Source organism: Marmota flaviventris, chromosome 3 (genome assembly GCF_047511675.1).
Source record: "Marmota flaviventris isolate mMarFla1 chromosome 3, mMarFla1.hap1, whole genome shotgun sequence".
In the NCBI taxonomy this organism is placed as follows: Eukaryota; Metazoa; Chordata; class Mammalia; order Rodentia; family Sciuridae; genus Marmota; species Marmota flaviventris.
The window spans coordinates 96,567,101-96,586,927 of NC_092500.1; the positions used below are offsets into that span (position 1 = coordinate 96,567,101).

A 19,827-nucleotide genomic window follows, 5' to 3' on the forward strand; every position below is an offset into this window, starting at 1 on the left:
AATGAGAAAGCAGGCTTCCATAGTCAACATGTATACCCCACATCAATAGCAACTGGGCACCCTGGCACCCGCCTGTAATCCCAGTGGCTCAGGAGGCTGAGGAGGGTTCACAAGTTCAAAGCCAACCTCATCAATTTAGTGAGGCCCTAAGCAACTCAGCAAGACCCTGTCTCTAAAAAGGGACGGGATGTAGCTCAGTGATTGAGCGCCCCTGGTTCAATCCCAAGTACCAAAAAAAAAAAAAGGAAAAAAGAAAAGAAATAGCAGGAGGCTGATGAGAAGGTATTCTGGGTGTGACTAGAAGGATAGAAAGAAGCTGGGTGGTGTCAGGATTATCCAGAATAGGCTAAGAACTCGGTGAACGAAGGCTTTTAGACAAGGAATGGGTGAACATGATTGGATTTATATAGATTGTTCTACATAGGTCCGTGGGCAGTTTCAACCCCATTTAGAATCTCCCTGTATACTGATGATTCCCCAAGTTACATCTTTTTGTTTATGCCAGCCTCCTGCGAGCTCCAGATCCCAGTATAACTAACTTCCCAATGGACACTTTGCTCATCCACCAGGAGGCATATGACTGGGCAGACGCATCAAGGCCCTGCAGTTCTAGACTAGTTAAATCTAACTTTTGTAATTCATAGAAAGGAGGGTCACTCAAATGGAGGAGGTGGTGTTGAAGAGCGTTCTTTAAGGATGGTGGTCTTACAGTGGGGGCCTTGGCAATCTGAGTTGAACCGGACCCTTTGTTGGCAGCCTTTCTTTCCTTGGTGTGGATTTATTGCCTAAAAGGCTGAGGGCCAAGATCACTTGTACATTCCCTAGAGCTCGTTCCTGCTCCAGGTCCCTTCCCTTGAGACTCACTGAGACTGACATATACTTGAAGAATCCTATGTTTATATCACAAAAGTCAGTTGAACTCATTTTTAAAATTTTTAATTTATTATTTTTAATTATACATGACAGTACAATGTATTTTGACATATTATACATATGTGAGGTATAATTTTCCCATTCTTTTTGTTTAATATTTATTTTTTAGTTTTCGGTGGACACAACATCTTTATTTTTATGTGGTGCTGAGGATCAAACCCAGCGCGCCGTGCATGCCAGGCCAGCGCGCTACCACTTAAGCCACATCCCCAGCCCAATTTTCCCATTCTTTTGGTTAAAGTTGAACTAATTGAGAGTAGATGAGTCTGGCATACTATCAGATCATCATCCTTGAACTAATGGCTAAAACTCCAGCTCCCTACAATAGCTGGTGAGTTCTTCTGAGCCAGAACCTCTGGCCTCTTGCTTTGCCATGGCTGGCTTAACAATCTTTGCTCCAGCCACGTATATCATTGTTTTTTGAGGTACGGGGTATTGAACTCAGGGGCACTTTGCCACTGAGCTACAACCACAGCCCTTTTGTATTTTGAACCAAGGTCATGCTAAGTTGTCTAGGCTGGTCTTGAACTTTAAATCCTCCTGCCTTGGCCTCCCTAGTAGCTGGGATTACAGGTGCACACCACCATGCCTGGCTGAACTTCTTGAATTCTTCACCATCATTATATTATCCTTGACCTCTCCTGTTTTGTTCGTTTAGTAATTTGTTTTAGTCAGCTTTTTTACCTCTGTGACCTAAAAGACCTGGCAAGAACAGTATTAGAGGAAGAAAAGTTTATTTGGTGCCCACAGTTTCAGAGGGCATTGCAGCCAGTTTCAGAGGTCTCTGTTTATAGACATCTGACTCTATTGCTGTGGGCCCAAGGTGATGCAGAACACCATGACAGAAGGAGGAAAGCAGCTCAGGATGTGACAACTGAGAAGCAGAAAGCTTCACTTACCGGGAACAAAACATATATCCCAATGACCCACCTCTTCCAGCCACATCCACCTGCCCAGTTACCACCCAGCTAATCCATTCCAGTGGACTAATGCACTGATTAGGTTAAGGCTCTCATAACCCAATCAGTTCACTCTATGATTTTTTTTGCATTGTCTCATACATGAGCTTCTGGGGGAATACCTCATATCTAAACTAACAAAACTGCTACCTGGAATCCATTCCCTAAGCAATCATCACTTACCACATCGTGTAATAATCAATTGTGTATTTCTTTTCACCACAGTCTTCATTATCATGTTAATCTCCAAGTTGTAGCATCTGGCAGAGGTTTTCAATGTATCTTCAGTGAATCAATGAAACCAGGACTGAACACACAGATGGGTGATCTATAAGCCCCTCAGAGTCAACAAGAGTTACCCATACATGTAAGCACACACATAAATGCCCCCATGCTAACCTAAGGAGTCCTATTCTGTGTTCCCACACTGCCCTGGCACTCCTCACCACTTCAGATAATAATCTTCTGTTTCGCTGGCTTCCTCCCTTATTAGACCCGGCTTTTCCTGGTGGTAGAAACTGTCTTTCATCTCTGTGTTGTAGTACCTGGCACCATGCTCAGAACATAGCAAATGCTCAATAACTGTTGATTGAATGCATAAAAGAAGGAAAGAAAGGCCAAAGGAAGGAGCCAGCTGGCTTTTCCTCCAGGAAGGTCCTGTTGTTGCTTCCCTGTTTGAAAAGAAGTAACTGCATGAAATAACTTGTAAGACCTTCATTCTGAGCTTGATACGGGCATACTGATGTCTCCCCAGATAAATAACACAGTGGCTAAAAGAGAGGTAAAATACTCACTTCACACCCAAGGGCAGTGGAGAGTCTTGCAACAAGCGTTAGTGGAGGCTGGGACTGGAATTCTACTTCCTGTTTTGCCATTTAGTAACCAAGCTAACTTGGGCAATTCAGTCTGTCTCATTCTTCATTTCCTTTTTGGTAAAATTAGTTAGATGAGGTGAACTTTAAAACCACTTGCAGTGCTGAAATTATGTGATTCACAGAGTAGCACTTCTGGAATTCAAAACACTACAAATGGCAAGATCAGTGGCATCTCAAACAAAGGGGGAGTTCTGGAATTCTCTGCTATGACAGAACTTAAAAGAGCAAAAGGCCCCAAGCTTACACAACAGTTTGCTACTGACGGCTCTTTGAAAGTGTAAGATGCAATGAATGGAGGGCATTGCAGCCATCTTTGGATTACCAGGCACAAGGCCCCAAAGTCAAGGCCGGCCGATTTGCTGCCTCTTGATTCTTGATCTGGTGCTTTCTCCCACCCATGTCTAGGAGAGTATAAGCATGAAATTGACACTCAGGGTTTGGTGTCAGGTGACCCTGACCTCTTTCTCACTATTCACCTTTAATTTTACATCACAAACATGATAGGTGTTTTTGCATTCCAGATATAGTTATAATATTAAATACATTTGTTTGAACTGCACAGGCCACTCACAGGCTCTCCTACCTAGTTGAGAATCTTCAGTCTAGGATACATAGGGAAGCCTGTTTGACCAACCTGAGGCAGCCAGGTGTTCTATCGTGTGTCTGTTTTTCCTAATCATTAGTAGAAGAGGAAGCTCCTTAATCAAATAAATACCTATTGAGCTTCTATCATATAAAGCTCTGTGGTATAGTTCCTGTCCGCATATACTTCATTGTAGATTTGTCAAACTGTAACAGTTTTCCATTAGCAGACTGTAAAATCAATATAGATCAACTTTTCTTCTTTAGTACAATAGAATAAAATTCACTCAAGCAGAGTCGGAGAAAACAGGACAGAGAAAAAGAATCAGAATACACCCCATCCCTAAGGGTAAAGTGTTGTTTTTGGTTTAGTTTAAGCATGTGTATATTCATGATAAGGCAAGATGTAGAAATATTTTTTTGGTGTGGACTGTGATTATTTTAAAGTTTACCTTACTAAATGTCCAGCAATACAAAATTATATCCTATGAGACACCACATGGCAAGGAAAAGGGGGCTGGGATTCTGAAGGAAAGCTGCATGAGTTGCCATGAATCCAGACACCAGGGAGAGGGTAGTGGATTTAGGACAGAAACTTAGTGCAGAGAGTGGTGGTGAGGAGGGTGAGGGAAGGGTTTGTGTGGGAAGAGAGTAGACCTGATCACTAAGGGCTTGGGAGGCTACCACACATGAGATAAGAGTTAGGGAGTAGAGGTGCTGGGGGGTGTATCTCAGTAGTGGAGCATATGGTTACATGTGTAAGGCCCTGGGCTTAATCCCTACAAAGAAAATGGCTTAAGGACATCTTTTTTCCCCCCATATAGGAGAGAAGACATGTGATACTAATCTTTCTGTGTCTGGCTTACTTACTTTAACCTGATGTCCTCCAGTTCCATCTGTTTTCCTTCAATGAAATGATTTCATTCTTTATGGATGAATAATACTCTATTATATTTCTTTATCCAATCATCGATTGACAGGCACCTAGACTTATTCCATATCTTAACTATTGTGAATTTTGCTGCAATAAATATAGGTGTACCAGTATCTCTTTTGTATGCTGACTTCATTTCTTTCAGATATATACCCGGGGCAGGTACAGCTGGATCATATGGTAGCTCTGTTTTTAGTTATTGAGGAAACTCCATACTGTTTTCCATAGTGGCTGTACTGATTAACATTCCCACCAACAGTATATAAGGATTCCTTTTTCTCCACATCCTCACCAGCATTATTTTTAATAATAGCAATTCAGACTGGTGTGAGGTACAATTTCAGTGTAGTATTGATTTGCATTTCCCTGATAGGTAAAGGAGTTAAACATTTTTATTTATTTATTGGCCATCACATTTTTCTTGAGAAGTTTCCATTCAAAGAGAATGATGTCTACTCTCACCACCCCTATTCAATAGAGCACTAGAAATTTTATCCAGCACAATTAGTTAAAAGAAGGAAATTAAAGGAATAAAAACACAAAAGGAAGAAATCGAATTATCACTGTTTCACATGATATAATCCTATAATTAGAAGATCCAAAAAGCTTCACCAGAAGACTGCTAAAGCTAACGAACAAATTTAGCAAAGTAGCAGGTTACAAAATAAACATACAGAAATCAGTAGCTTTCCTGTACACCAATAGTGAATCTACTGAGAACGAAATCAGGAAAATAATCCATAGTCACCTCAAAAAATTAAAATATCTAGGAATATCTAACCAAGGAGGTGGAAAACCTCTAAAATGAAAACTATAAAACGCTGAAGGAAGAAATTGAACAGCTGGGGTTGTACCTCAGTGGTAGAGCATTTGCCTTGCATGCTTGAGGCAATGGGTTCGATCCTCGGCACCACATAAAAATAAACAAATAAAATAAAGGCATTCTTTCCATCTACAACTACAAAAAAATAAAAATTAAAAATAAATTGAAGAAGATGTTTGAAGAAGGAAAGACCTTCCTTGTTCATAGATAGGCAGAATTAATATTGTTTAAGTGATAGTACCAAAAGCAATATACAGAGTCAGTGAAATCCCCATCAAAAAATCAATGAAATTCTCCACAGAACTTAAAAAAAAAAAAAAAGTCCTAAAATTCATTTGGAAGAATAAAAGACCCAGAATGGCCAAAGCAATTCTCAGCCAAAAAAAGCAGTGCTAGAGGCATCACAATCCCTGACTTCAAATTATACTACAGAGCTATAGTATCAAAACATTAATGGTACTGGCATAAAACAGACACATAGACCAGTGGTACAGAACAGAAGACACAGGGACAAATCGACCCAGAAGAGTTGTCTATCCTTGACAAAGATGCCAAAAACATACATTGGAGAAAAGACAGCATTTTTCACAAATGGTTCTGGAAAAACTGATTATCCATATACAGAGTAAAGAGACTAGATCCTTATCTCTTTTTTTTTTTTTTAATTTTTTATTGTGGGTTGTTCAAAACATTACAAATTTCTTGACATATCATATTCCACACTTTGATTCAAGTGGGTTATGAACTCCCACCTTCACCCCATACCCAGATTGCAGAATCACATCAGTTACACATCCATTGATTTACAAATTGCCATACTAGTGTCTGTTGTGCTCCGCTGCCTTTCCCGTCCTCCACCCTCCCCCCTCCCCACCTCTCCCCTCCCCTCCTCTCCTCTCTCTCTACCTCCTCCACTGTATAACCCTGAGGGTCTCCTTCCATTACCATGCAATTTCCCTTCTCTCTCCCTTTCCCTCCCACCTCTCATCCTGTTAAATGTTAATCTTCTTCTCCTGCTCTTCGTCCCTACTCTGTTCTTAGTTACTCTCCTTATATCAAAGAAGACATTTGGCATTTGTTTTTTAGGGATTGGCTGGCTTCACTTAGCATAATCTGCTCTAATGCCATCCATTTCCCTGTAAATTCTATGATTTTGTCATTTTTTAATGCAGAGTAATACTCCATTGTGTATAAATGCCACATTTTTTTTATCCATTCGTCTATTGAAGGGCATCTAGGTTGGTTCCACAGTCTTGCTATTGTGAACTGTGCTGCTATGAACATCGATGTAGCAGTGTCCCTGTAGCATGCCCTTTTTAGGTCTTTAGGGAATAGACCAAGAAGGGGAATAGCTGGGTCAAATGGTGGCTCCATTCCCAACTTTCCAAGAAATCTCCATACTGCTTTCCAAATTGGCTGCACCGATCTGCAGTCCCACCAGCAATGTACAAGTGTACCCTTTTCCCCACATCCTCGCCAGCACTTGTTGTTGTTTGACTTCTTAATGGCTGCCAATCTTACTGGAGTGAGATGGTATCTTAGGGTGGTTTTGATTTGCATTTCTCTGACAGCTAGAGATGTTGAGCATTTTTTCATGTACTTGTTGATTGACTGTATGTCCTCCTCTGAGAAGTGTCTGTTCAGGTCCTTGGCCCATTTGTTGATTGGGTTGTTTGTTCTCTTATTGTCTAATTTTTTGAGTTCTTTGTATACTCTGGATATTAGGGCTCTATCTGAAGTGTGAGGAGTAAAGATTTGTTCCCAGGGTGTAGGCTCCCTATTTACCTCTCTTATTGTTTCTTTTGCTGAGAAAAAACTTTTTAGTTTGATTAAGTCCCATTTGTTGATTCTAGTTATTAACTTTTGTGCTATGGGTGTCCTATTGAGGAATTTGGAGCCCGAACCCACCGACTGTAGATCGTAGCCAACTTTTTCTTCTATCAGACGGCGCGTCTCTGATTTGATATCAAGCTCCTTGATCCATTTTGAATTCACTTTTGTGCATGGCGAGAGAAAGGGATTCAGTTTCATTTTGTTGCATATGGATTTCCAGTTTTCCCAGCACCATTTGTTGAAGATGCTATCCTTCCTCCATTGCATGTTTTTAGCCCCTTTATCAAATATAAGAAAGTTGTAGTTTTGTGGATTGGTTTCTGTGTCCTCTATTCTGTACCATTGGTCCACCCGTCTGTTTTGGTACCAGTACCATGCTGTTTTTGTTACTATTGCTCTGTAGTATAGTTTGAAGTCTGGTATCGCTATACCGCCTGATTCACACTTCCTGCTTAGCATTGTTTTTGCTATTCTGGGTCTTTTATTTTTCCATATGAATTTCATGATTGCTTTCTCTATTTCTACAAGAAATGCCGTTGGGATTTTGATGGGCATTGCATTAAACCTATAGAGAACTTTTGGTAATATCGCCATTTTGATGATGTTAGTTCTGCCTATCCATGAACAGGGTATATTTTTCCATCTTCTAAGATCTTCTTCTATTTCTCTCTTTAAGGTTCTGTAGTTTTCATTGTATAAGTCTTTCACCTCTTTTGTTAGGTTGATTCCCAAGTATTTTATTTTTTTTGAAGATATTGTGAATGGAGTGGTTGTCCTCATTTCCATTTCAGAGGATTTGTCGCTGATATACAGGAATGCCTTTGATTTATGCGTGTTGATTTTATATCCTGCCACTTTGCTGAATTCATTTATTAGCTCTAATAGTTTCTTTGTAGAGCCTTTTGGGTCTGCTAGGTATAGAATCATATCATCTGCAAATAGTGATAATTTAAGTTCTTCTTTTCCTATTTTTATGCCTTTAATTTCTTTCGTCTGTCTAATTGCTCTGGCCAATGTTTCGAGAACTATGTTGAACAGAAGTGGAGAGAGAGGGCATCCCTGTCTTGTTCCAGATTTTAGAGGGAATGCCTTCAGTTTTTCTCCATTCAGAATGATGCTAGCCTGAGGCTTAGCATAGATTGCTTTTACAATATTGAGGTAGGTTCCTGTTATCCCTAGTTTTTCTAGAGCTTTGAACATAAAGGGATGCTGTACTTTGTCGAATGCTTTTTCCGCATCTATCGAGATGATCATATGGTTCTTATTTTTAAGTCTATTGATGTGGTGAATAACATTTATTGATTTCCGTATATTGAACCAGCCTTGCATCCCAGGGATGAATCCTACTTGATCATGGTGTACAATTTTTTTGATATGTTTTTGTATCCGATTCGCCAGAATTTTATTGAGGATTTTTGCATCTAGGTTCATTAGAGATATTGGTCTGTAGTTTTCTTTCTTTGAAGTGTCTTTGTCTGGTTTAGGTATCAGGGTGATGTTGGCCTCATAGAATGAATTTGGAAGTTCTCCCTCCTTTTCTATTTCCTGAAGTAGCTTGAAAAGTATTGGTATTAGTTCTTCTTTAAAGGTTTTGTAAAATTCTGCTGTATACCCATCTGGACCTGGGCTTTTCTTAGTTGGTAGTCTTTTTATGGTTTCTTCTATTTCCTCAATTGATATTGGTCTGTTTAGGTTTTCTATATCCTCCTGACTCAATCTGGGCAGATCATATGACTTAAGAAATTTATCTATGCCTTCACTATCTTCTAATTTGTTGGAGTATAAGGATTCAAAATAGTTTTTGATTATCTTCTGTATTTCTGAAGTGTCTGTTGTGATATTGCCTTTTTCATCCCGTATGCTAGTAATTTGAGTTCTCTCTCTTCTTCTCTTCGCTAGCATGGCTAAGGGTCTGTCGATTTTGTTTATTTTTTCAAAGAACCAACTTTTAGTTTTGTCAATTTTTTCAATTGTTTCTTTTGTTTCAATTTCATTAATTTCAGCTCTGATTTTAATTATTTCTTGCCTTCTACTTCTTTTGCTGTTGTTTTGCTCTTCTTTTTCAAGGATTTTGAGATGAAGTATGAGATCATTTATTTGTTGGTTTTTTCTTTTTTTAAGGAATGAACTCCAAGCAATGAATTTTCCTCTTAGAACTGCTTTCAATGTGTCCCATAGATTCCGATATGTTGTGTCTGTGTTTTCATTAATCTCTAAGAATTTTTTAATTTCCTCCTTGATATCTTCTATAACCCATTGATCATTCAGTAACCTATTGTTCATTCTCCAAGTGATGTATGCTTTTTCCTTCCTTCTTTTATTGTTGATTTTCAGTTTCATTCCATTATGATCAGATAAGATGCATGGTATTATCTCTACTCCTTTATATTGTCTAAGAGTTGCCCTGTGACATAATATATGATCTATTTTAGAGAAGGATCCATGTGCTGCTGAGAAAAAAGTGTAACTGCTTGATGTTGGGTGGTATACTCTATATATGTCAATTAGGTCTAGGTTATTAATAGTGTTATTGAGTTCTATAGTTTCCTTATTCAACTTTTGTTTGGAAGATCTGTCCAGTGGCGAGAGAGGTGTGTTGAAGTCTCCCATGATTATGGTATGGTGGTCTATTAGACTCTTGAACTTGAGAAGAGTTTGTTTGACGAACATAGCTGCACCATTGTTTGGGGCATAAATATTTATGATTGTTATGTCTTGTTGTTGTATGGTTCCCTTAAGCAGTATGTAGTGTCCCTCTTTATCTCTTTTGATTAACTTTGGCTTGAAATCTATTTTATTTGATATGAGTATGGACACTCCTGCTTGTTTCCGAAGTCCATATGAGTGATATGATTTTTCCCAACCTTTCACCTTCAGCCTATGTATGTCTTTTCCTATCAAATACGTCTCCTGTAGGCAGCATATTGTTGGGTCTTGTTTTGTGATCCATTCTACTAGCCTGTGTCTCTTAATTGGTGAGTTTAAGCCATTAACATTTAGGGTTATTATTGAGATATGGGTTGTTCTTCCAGCCATATTTGTTTATTTCTGTTACTAAACATGGTTTGTTTTCCTCTTTGATTATTTCCCCCCCCCCTTTACTGTCCTACCTCCCACTGTTGGTTTTCATTGTTATTTTCCATTTCCTCTTCCTGTAATGCTTTGGCGAGGATGTTTTGAAGAGATGGTTTTCTAGCTGCGAATTCTTTAAACTTTTGTTTATCGTGGAAGGTTTTAATTTCATCTTCCATCCTGAAGCTTAATTTCGCTGGATACACAATTCTTGGTTGGAACCCATTTTCTTTCAGTGTTTGAAATATGTTATTCCAGGATCTTCTAGCTTTCAGAGTCTGTGTTGAAAGATCAGCTGTTATCCTAATTGGCTTACCCCTAAATGTAATCTGCTTCCTTTCTCTTGTAGCTTTTAAAGTTCTCTCCTTATTCTGTATGTTGGGCATCTTCATTATAATGTGTCTAGGTGTGGATCTCTTATGATTTTGCACATTCGGCGTCCTGTAGGCTTCTAGGATTTGGGATTCTGTCTCATTCTTCAAGTCTGGGAAGTTTTCTTGTATTATTTCATTGAATAGACTTCTCATTCCTTTGGTTTGGACCTCTGTACCTTCCTGTATCCCAATGACTCTTAAGTTTGGTCTCTTAATGTTATTCCATATTTCTTGGATGTTCTGCTCATGGTTCCTTAACAGTCTTGCTGAGCTGTCTATGTTCTTTTCCAGTTGAAATACTTTGTCTTCATTGTCTGATGTTCTATCTTCTAAGTGTTCTACTCTGCTGGTAGTATTCTCCATTGAGTTTTTAAGTTGGTTTATTGCTTCCTGCATTTCTAGGATTTCTGTTTGTTTGTTTTTTATAACCTCTATCTCTCTGTATAGTTGATCCTTTGCTTCCTGGATTTGTTTGCGTAATTCGTTGTCGAAGTGATCTTTCATTGTCTGATTTTGCTGTTTAATGTCTTCCTTGATACTCCAGATCATTTGAAGCATGTATATCCTGAATTCTTTATCTGACATTCCATCTGCTGCAGCTGTTACCTCTTCTAAAGTTGTGTTGACCTGCATTGCTTGTGGTCCTTTCTTTCCTTGTCTTTTCATACTGCTTGCGTATCTTTCCTGCAGGTGCGGGCGGCGGCTCTGCTCTCTCCTTATTCCAATTGGGGTTTCGTGGCTACCACGCCGGCAGATCACTGGGCCTGTTCTGGGAGCTGGCGGCGGCTCTGTTCTGCCCCTGCTCCGATTGGGGTGACGAGTGTACCACGCCGGCAGGCCACCGGGCCTGATCCGCCGGTCGGTTGCAGGTTTGCCTACCCTGCAGGCGCGGGAGGCGGCTCTACTCTGCCCCTACTCCAAATGGGGTGACGTGTCTGTCGTACCGGCAGGCCACTGGGCCTGTCCCGCTGGTCGGTCGCAGATCTGCCCACCTTTCGGGCACGGGTGGAGGCTCTGCTCTGCCCCTACTCCAATTGGGGTGTCGTGACTACCCCGCCTGCAGGACGCTGGGCCTGTTCCTGGCACGGGCGGCGACTTTGCTCTGCCACTACTCCAATTAGGGTGGTGTTTGTACCACGCCGGCAGGCTCCTGGGCCTGATCCGCCGGTCTGTTGTAGGTCTGCCTACCTTGGAGGCGCGGGCGGCGGATCTGCCCTGCCCCTCCTACCACGCCTGCGGACCTCTGGGCCTGATCTGCAGGTTGATCACTGGTCTGCTCACCCTGCGGGCACGGGTGGTGGTTCCGCTCCGCCCCCACTCCAATTGGGGTCACGTGACCACCATACCTGCAGGGCCTGATCCGGGCGTGGCAGAAGGATCTGCTCTGCCCCTACTCCAGTTGGGGTGACGTGTGTACCACACTGGCAGGCCACTGGGCCTGACCCGCCAGGCTGTCACAGGTCTGTTTACCTTGCCAGCGCGAACAGCGGCTCTGCCCTGCCCCTCCTACCACGCCCATGTACCACTGGGTCGCGGGTCTGCCCACCTTGCGGGTGCGGGTGGCGGCTCCGCTCCGCCCCCTCTCCAATTGGGGTCACGCGGTCACCACGCTGGCGAGCCGCTGGGCCTGCTCTGGGCGCTGGCGGCGGCCCGGCTCCTCCCCTCTGGCTCGACGACAAATTGAGGAGACTCGGGTGACTGTGCCTCACCCCCCCTACCAGGAGACCAACTGCTTATGTCACCGCTGGTATTGATGAAGTTCTCTCCTCCACCGCTTTCTGCTGACATCAGATCTCTGCCATGTTGGTATCCTATGCGAATGGCAGCATTTCGTTCCCCTTGCCAGGCAACCAAAGCAATGGATGAGTCCTGACCGGCCCTCAGCAGGACCCGGACCGAGAAGCAGTTTCCGCGGGCTCCTAGCCCCGGGCCAGGGAAGTTCCGGGAGCCGGAACTCGGCCGCTCTGTGCTCTGTGTAAGCTCCTATAAGTGTAAGCTCCAAGAAGCAGTCCCCGCGGGCTCAGTTCCGGGAGCTGGAATTCGGCTGCTTAGTGCTTGGTGTATGCTCTGATAGGCGCAGGGTCCAAGAAGCAGCCTCCGCAGGCTCCGCAGCCCAGGGCCAGGGCGGTTCCGGGACTGTTCCGGGAGCCGGAACTCGGCCGCTCCGTGCTCTGTGTAAGCTCCTATAAGTGTAAGCTCCAAGAAGCAGTCCCCGCGGGCTCAGTTCCGGGAGCCGGAATTCGGTTGCTTAGTGCTTGGTGTATGCTCTGATAGGCGCAGGGTCCAAGAAGCAGCCTCCGCAGACTCCGCAGCCCTGGGCCAGGGCGGTTCTGGGACGGTTCCGGGAGCCGGAACTCGGCCGCTCTGTGCTCTGTGTAAGCTCCTATAAGTGTAAGCTCCAAGAAGCAGTCCCGCGGGCTCAGTTCCGGGAGCCGGAATTCGGCTGCTTAGTGCTTGGTGTATGCTCTGATAGGCGCAGGATCCAAGAAGCAGCCTCCGCAGGCTCCGCAGCCCTGGGCCAGGGCGGTTCCGGGACGGTTCCGGGAGCCGGAACTCGGCCGCCCCGCGCTCGGTGTTCGCTCCGATAGGATCAGGTTCTAAGAAGCACCCAGGTGCTGAACCCTAGCAATCTGTCTGCAAGCCGCAGGCGAATTGCAGCCTGAAATTACCTGATCTATGGCTGAATGAGCTGCGGTCAGTCGAAAACAGGGGTGGTGACGTCAGTTTACCAACATGGTGGCTGCTGGCCTCCTCTGTGGTCTGACCGGTGTGGAGAACTGAGATGGACCGCTTCCTTCCCCCGTCTCGAACCCAGAATTCAGCCCTGAGTACGGTGCTTGCGCGGCTGGCAGAAACTGCAGCGCTGTAACCCTGCGTCTCTATCCCAGCGCGCTCTGCAGACTTTAGCCGCGGGGCGATTTGCTGAATAAGCAGTGTTACCCTCCGTGCAACAAACCTCTCGCGTTTGAGTCCCCGTAGCCGATCCTCGTGCGATGGAAATCCTTCCTCCAGGTTCCGGAGCACCCCACTATTGCTGGAAATTCCTAACAAAATATCCTTTAGCCGTCCTGACTTGTCATACTCCCACACAGTGAAGCAGCACACGGGGACAATGCACTCCCCTCGCCGCCATCTTCCTTCTAGATCCTTATCTCTTATCCTGCACAAAAATCAACTCAATATGGATAAAAGACCTAGGAATTAGACCAGAAACCATGCAAATCCTAGAGAAAAACAGAGTCAACATTGCAGGATATAGACACAGGCAATGACTTTCTCAATAGGACCCCTAAAGCTCAGGAAATAATGCCATGAGCTAGTAAGTGGGACAGCATCAAATTAAAAAGTTTCTGCATAGCAAAGTAAACAAATAAGAATGTGATTGAAAACTTACAAAATGGAAGAAAATTTTACTAGCCACTCTTCAGACAGAAGATTAATATCCAGAATACATAAAGAATTCCAAACACTTTAAAACACAAAAAGCTCACAAGTAACCCAATGGGGAAATGAACTGAACACACATTTCTCAAAAAAAGAAATATACATGTCCAATAAACATATGAAAAAATTTTCAACTTCGTTAGCAGTTAGGGAAATGCAAGTCAAAACTAGACTGAGATTTCATCCCACTCCAGATCAGAGGGCAACCATCAAGAATACAAAAATAATAAATGTTGGAGAGGATGTGGAGAAAAGGGAACACATTAACACTATTGGTGGGATTGTAAAATAGTGCAATCACTATGGAAATCAATATGGAAGTTCCTCAAAAGACTAGGAATGGAATCACCATATGGCCCAGCTATACTTTTCCTTTGTATCTACCTATAGAATCAAAGTCAGCATACTATAGTAATACACGCATACCTATGTTTATAGCAGCATAATTCACAATAGCCAAACTATGGAACCAGCCATTGGTGGTGTCCATCAATGGATGAATGAATAAACAAAATGTAGTATATATACAATAGAGTTTTATTCAGCCATAAAGAAGAATGAAATTATAACATTTAAGAATGAAAGTATAACATTTGAGGTAAATGGATGGAACTTGAAGGTAAGCAAAATAAGCCAAATTCAGAAGGTCAAGGGTTGTATGTTTTCTCTCATATGTAGAAGCTGGAGCAGAAAAAGGGGGGAAAGGTGGTAATGGGAGATCTCATGAAAATCTAAGGGAGAGAGTAGAGTAAAAGAAAGGGACCTGGGGTGGGGAGGGTAGAGAGGAAAGGATAGAAAGGGAAGATACTTGGGGAATGATATTGACCAAATTATATTATTGTAATGTGTGCATGTACAAATATGTAACAACAAATTCCACCTGTGTGTATTATAATACAAAGAAAAATATGGAAAAAAGAGAAGAGTCTGTTCAGATCATTTGTCTTAATTGATTAGGTTATTTATTCTTTTATTGATAACTGCCTTGAGCTTTCTATATGTTCTGGATATTAATCCTGTGTCAGATGAATACCTAGTAAAAATTTTCTCCCATTCTGTAGGTTGTACCTTTATTCTGGTGTTTTCTTTACTTTTTAATTTGAGGTAATCCCATTTGTCAAATCTTGGTTTTATATCCTGAGCTAATTTTAGAGTTCTCTTCAGGATAGTGTTGCCTGGGCCTGTATCTTACTGTGTTTCCCCTATATTTTCTTCTAGTAGTTTCAAAGTTTCAGGTCTCACTTTAAAGTCTTTCATCCATTTTTTTTTTTTATGTGTGAATGAGAGATAGGGTTTATTAGGGAAGGGGAAGAGGACTGGGGGCAGGGGGAGAAGAGAGGGCAAGAGAGGGTCATAGGGAGAGTGGATATGATTAAAGAATGGAAATGTCGCAGTGAAATCCATTAATTTTTGCAATTAATTAACATGAGTTAATTTTTATAATAAAAATAATGCATTATTTTTTTAAAAAAGAGGGAAAGACGTCGTGTCCAGGAGTGTGGTGTGAACAGGACAGCTCTGATAATGGAATGGCTGATTTGGGGGCCTTTGACTTCTGTGGGACTGTTGTTAGTACTGTATTTTTTGTTTCCTCCCTTCCATGTTTTCCTTCTTTTTCTGGCTCTCCTGTTAGTCAGATGATAGATTCCTGGCTTAAGCCTCCTATTTTCTTTCTATTTTGGACTTCCTCACTTTACTTTCTGGCAGATTTCCTGTAATTTTATATTCCAAGGTTTCTATGGAATTTTTCATCTCTCTTATCAGATTGTTTTTATTTCCAAGAGTTGTTTTGATCTTTGAGTGTTCCATTTTTATAGTATCCATTGTTTTAGAATGCAGTTTGTTCTCTTATTTCCCTGAGAATATCAAATCTGAGAATTTTTTTGTTTGATTTTTGTTTTGGGGTTTGTTTGTTTGTTTGTTTGTTTTCAGCTTCTGGTATCTCTACATTCAAAGGAATCCAAGAATCTATTTCTGATGGTCCATCATACTCAGACCTGTCTCTTCTGTACTCTCACCATATCCATTATGGAAAGTTCTTTAGAATTTTGTACTTCTTATTATAACTGGCATAGACTGATACTTTATACCTCTCAATTACAATGTCTCCTAAATCTCTAGGAAGAAGTCTCCTATGAGGAAAGAGCCTGTGAAGGGGGGAAGTTTGCCACTGTGGAAGTGACAGAGAAGCCTGTAGATGAGGCTCTACGGGAAGCAATGCCCAAGGTCATGAAGTATGTGGGAGGTACCAATGACAAGGGTGAGTCTCCCTGTGGGATGTGGATCTGGTCTCAGAGGCAAGCACAGCATGATCTCACTTCATCAGGAGAAAACATAAGTGGGGGCTACAAGGCTCCCCTATCTATTTCAGTATCATGTGAGCTTCCTGTTGCTGCCTGAACAAGGGAGTTCAGCAGGAGCCACTCTCATGTCAGCCCAGCTATCCCTCACTATGAGGTTCCCTGTTCTGTATGAGTCAGTTCATGGGTTTTTCCTAATTTGTAGCCATAGGCTCCCCCCCCCCCTTTTTTTAACCTTACAGTGTTCATTGTGTCTTTGGAATGGTTGACTGAGTGAGGTATACCCAGGTAAGCCAAGCCCCAGTGCAAGGCAAGGCCAGCATCTGACTTGAGACCTCCATGGTGGCATCAGATTGGAAATACCAAACCAACTCCTGGTAGCTCAGACCCTGCTAGATACTGAGACCTAGTGACCTATGGGGATAATAGGTTCCAGACTTTGTTTTGGTAATAGAAGTGTCTGAGAATTCTTAGGATATTTCACACTTTTTTTTTTTTTAATACTGGGGATTGAACCCAGGGATACTTAACCACTGAGCCACATCACCAGTCATTTTTATATTTATTTAGAGAAAGGGTCTTTCTAGGTTGCTTAGGACCTCACTAAGTTGTTGAGGTTGGCTTTGAACTTGGGATCCTCCTGCCTCAGCCTCCCAAGTCTCTGGGATTACAAGAGTGTGCCACCCAGCCCAACTAGGTCACTCCACTTTTAAAAGACTTGGCAGTCCATGCTGGCTGACTCCTCATTTTCAAAATGATAGGTCTGAGTTTCATGTAAGGTCTACATATTTGAATATAAACCATATTTTAAAATGTTGAACTCTTAAGAAAACTTTCTAATTTGGTCAGCACTTTGGAATCACTGCAAACTAAATATGAGTCAGAAAGCAAGTGAAAAAAGAGATATTGGGTTTAATTTTTAGGTTGTTGCTCAAGCTGATAATTCAGAAAGAAAATGGTATTAACTGTAGTAACATTTTCTATGAACAAAGTAATCAGACCTTGGATTGGAAAATAAGTTGACAGAGAGGAGGTCAAGAAGAAATATTTTTTCCTTAGTATTTTCATAGTATCTTCTTAGATGAATATATGAACAAAAATTATAACATTTATTCTAAAAAATCCTGAAAATAAGTAGTATCTCTAATGATCACATTCTAGAGCAATCATTGTTGTCTTTTGAAGATATTTTTAGGGCTTTTTATTTTTTATTTATTTATTTTTTTAATATTTATTTTTTAGTTTTCGGCGGACACAACATCTTTGTTTGTATGTGGTGCTGAGGATCGAACCCGGGCCGCACAAGTGCCAGGCGAGCGCGCTACCGCTTGAGCCACATCCCCAGCCCACAGAACCCAGGGCCTCACATGTATGAGGCAAGAGCTCAATCACTGAGCCACAATCCCAGCCCCTTAATGTAATCTTAATAATCTTACAATAGTATATTTTACTTCTGTTAAATTATTATTTCATGATTACTTTCTACTATTTCTAAATAGTTTTCTTAATCACACAGTTTCTCATAGCTACATTATATTGTATCATGTGCCCATGATTTACTTAGATATATTCCTGGGGTTTTTGGGGGGTAGGTGGATACTAGGGATTGAACTGAGGGGCACTTGACCACTAAGTCACATTCCCAGCCCTATTTTGTATTTTATTTAAAGACAGGGTCTTGCTGAGTTGCTTAGCACCTCACTTTTGCTGAGGCTGGCTTTGAACTCAAAATCCTCCTGTCTCAACCTCCCAAGCTGCTGGGATTCCTAGGGTTTTCAGGGGTTTTTTTGTGGGGGGACGGTTTGAACAGAATTATAAATTCTGCTTCTGAATATCCTGTTATGTATAGCCTTTTCCATATTTTGGGTTATTTTCTAAAAGTAATGTTTAGATAGGAAGTAATTAAATATTGATATGTCTATAGTCTAGAGACATACTGCCAAATAATCTTTTTTAAGAATTGTACCACCATATTCCTACCTCCAATATATATAAAAATAAAAGTTGTTTGCATTTGTGTAACTATATAGTTTAGTGCCTGAATTATTTGTTCTTAATTTCTTTTTTTATTCTAATTTGTTATATATAACAGCAGAATGCATTACAATTCATACTACACATGTAGAGCATAATTTTTCATATCTCTTGTTGTACATAAAGTATATTCACTCCATTCATGTCTTCATACATGTACTTAGGTTAATGATGTCTATCACATTCCGCCATCTTTCTAATTTCTTTTTTTTAAAATATCATAGTCTTTTTAGTTCTTTTTTAAATTTTATTTATATATCTATTTTAGTTGTTGATGGACCTTTATTTTTTATTTATATATGGTGCTGAGAATCAAACCCAGTGCCTCACATATTCAAGGCAAGTGCTGTACTACTGAGCCACAACCCCAACCCTGTTCTTAATTTCAAGAACAAAAAATATTAGCATGAAAGAAAAATGACACTAGTTAGTGTGTTTTCCATTGCCCTGAGCAAGCTCTGTCTCTAATACCTACTTCATTCTGTGTTTTTATGTTCTCAGGAATTGGAATGGGGATGACAGTCCCTATTTCCTTTGCTGTATTCCCCAATGAAGATGGCTCTTTACAGAAGAAATTAAAAGTCTGGTTCCGGATCCCAAACCAGTTTCAAAGCAACCCACCAATTCCCAATGATGAAAGCATCAAGATTGAGGAGCGGGAAAGCATCACTGTCTACTCCACGTAAGGAAACTTTTCTGAAGGCATCCAAGGGCAGCACTTGATTTCCATTGCCACTCCTTAGATTATCTCCAGTTAGCACTTGTATTGGCTTTTTGTTGTTGCTGAATTAATTCAAGTAAGAAATATTGAAGCTTAACAATTATTCATGTTAATTTCCTCAGGTTGCAGCACACAGACATTTGTAATTTCTCTGAATACTTGCATTGGCCAGTTGCCAAACTGGTGGGTAACACTAGCTGCGTTCTAAGATACTCAGAATATCTAAGTCAAGCTGTGGTTTGGGGTCACGTATGCATGGGAAATATGAAAAGCTGGAGAATACCTGATTTTCACCCCACACTCCCTTTGAATGCCAGAAGGGCAAAGAACATTTGCCAGAGCTGGGCTTCCATATCCATAGTTGTTCATAGTCTGTGGCATGCATTCATGCTATTGTCATTTTGATCCTATTTCCAAGACCTCATTCAGAGTCATGTTCCCTTGACTGTAGAATGTAGCAGAAACAAATGGTTGCATATTTGTTGTTTGTATTGTTTTTGGCAGTGCCGGGGATTGAACTCCAAGCTTGATGCATGCTGAGCACGCAATGTACCTCTGAGCTATGCCCACAGCCCTGTTACATGTATTTATCCCTGAGCCCCAATCATTACCCAGTAAACAAGTCTCTTCTAAATGGTTAGTAACTCCCCACTTGTTAAAATCCTCCTGTGTGATTGGCACGGGACCAGGTACAAGAGAAGAACAGGATTTTGACCAGTGGTAACCGTGGGTTGGTTCTTTTCTACAACAACCTCATGAAAAATAACTACATATAATCTTGCACTGGACACAGTTTTGGTCCACTCCCAGGACCTCCAAACTTGGTTATTTGGCTTACCTACTCCAACTTTGAGGCTGACCTTGGGCCAGCTTTCCCTGGAGATAGCGCAATGCTTTGAACCTTCCTACTGTGGCATCCTTAGGCCACAGAGCCTCCCAGAGG

General features: G+C 41.5%; 1 protein-coding gene across 1 annotated transcript in view; it reads left to right on the forward strand.

Moving 5' to 3' along the window:
- The window catches only part of Hebp1 (heme binding protein 1), a 35,640-nt gene that overhangs the window by 4,645 nt on the left and 11,168 nt on the right, over nucleotides 1–19,827 (forward strand). The window contains exons 2-3 of the mRNA XM_027955992.3: nucleotides 15,951–16,089; nucleotides 18,665–18,845. Coding sequence (XP_027811793.1) covers nucleotides 15,951–16,089; nucleotides 18,665–18,845 — 320 coding nt within the window. The remainder of the gene's footprint in view (nucleotides 1–15,950; nucleotides 16,090–18,664; nucleotides 18,846–19,827) is intronic.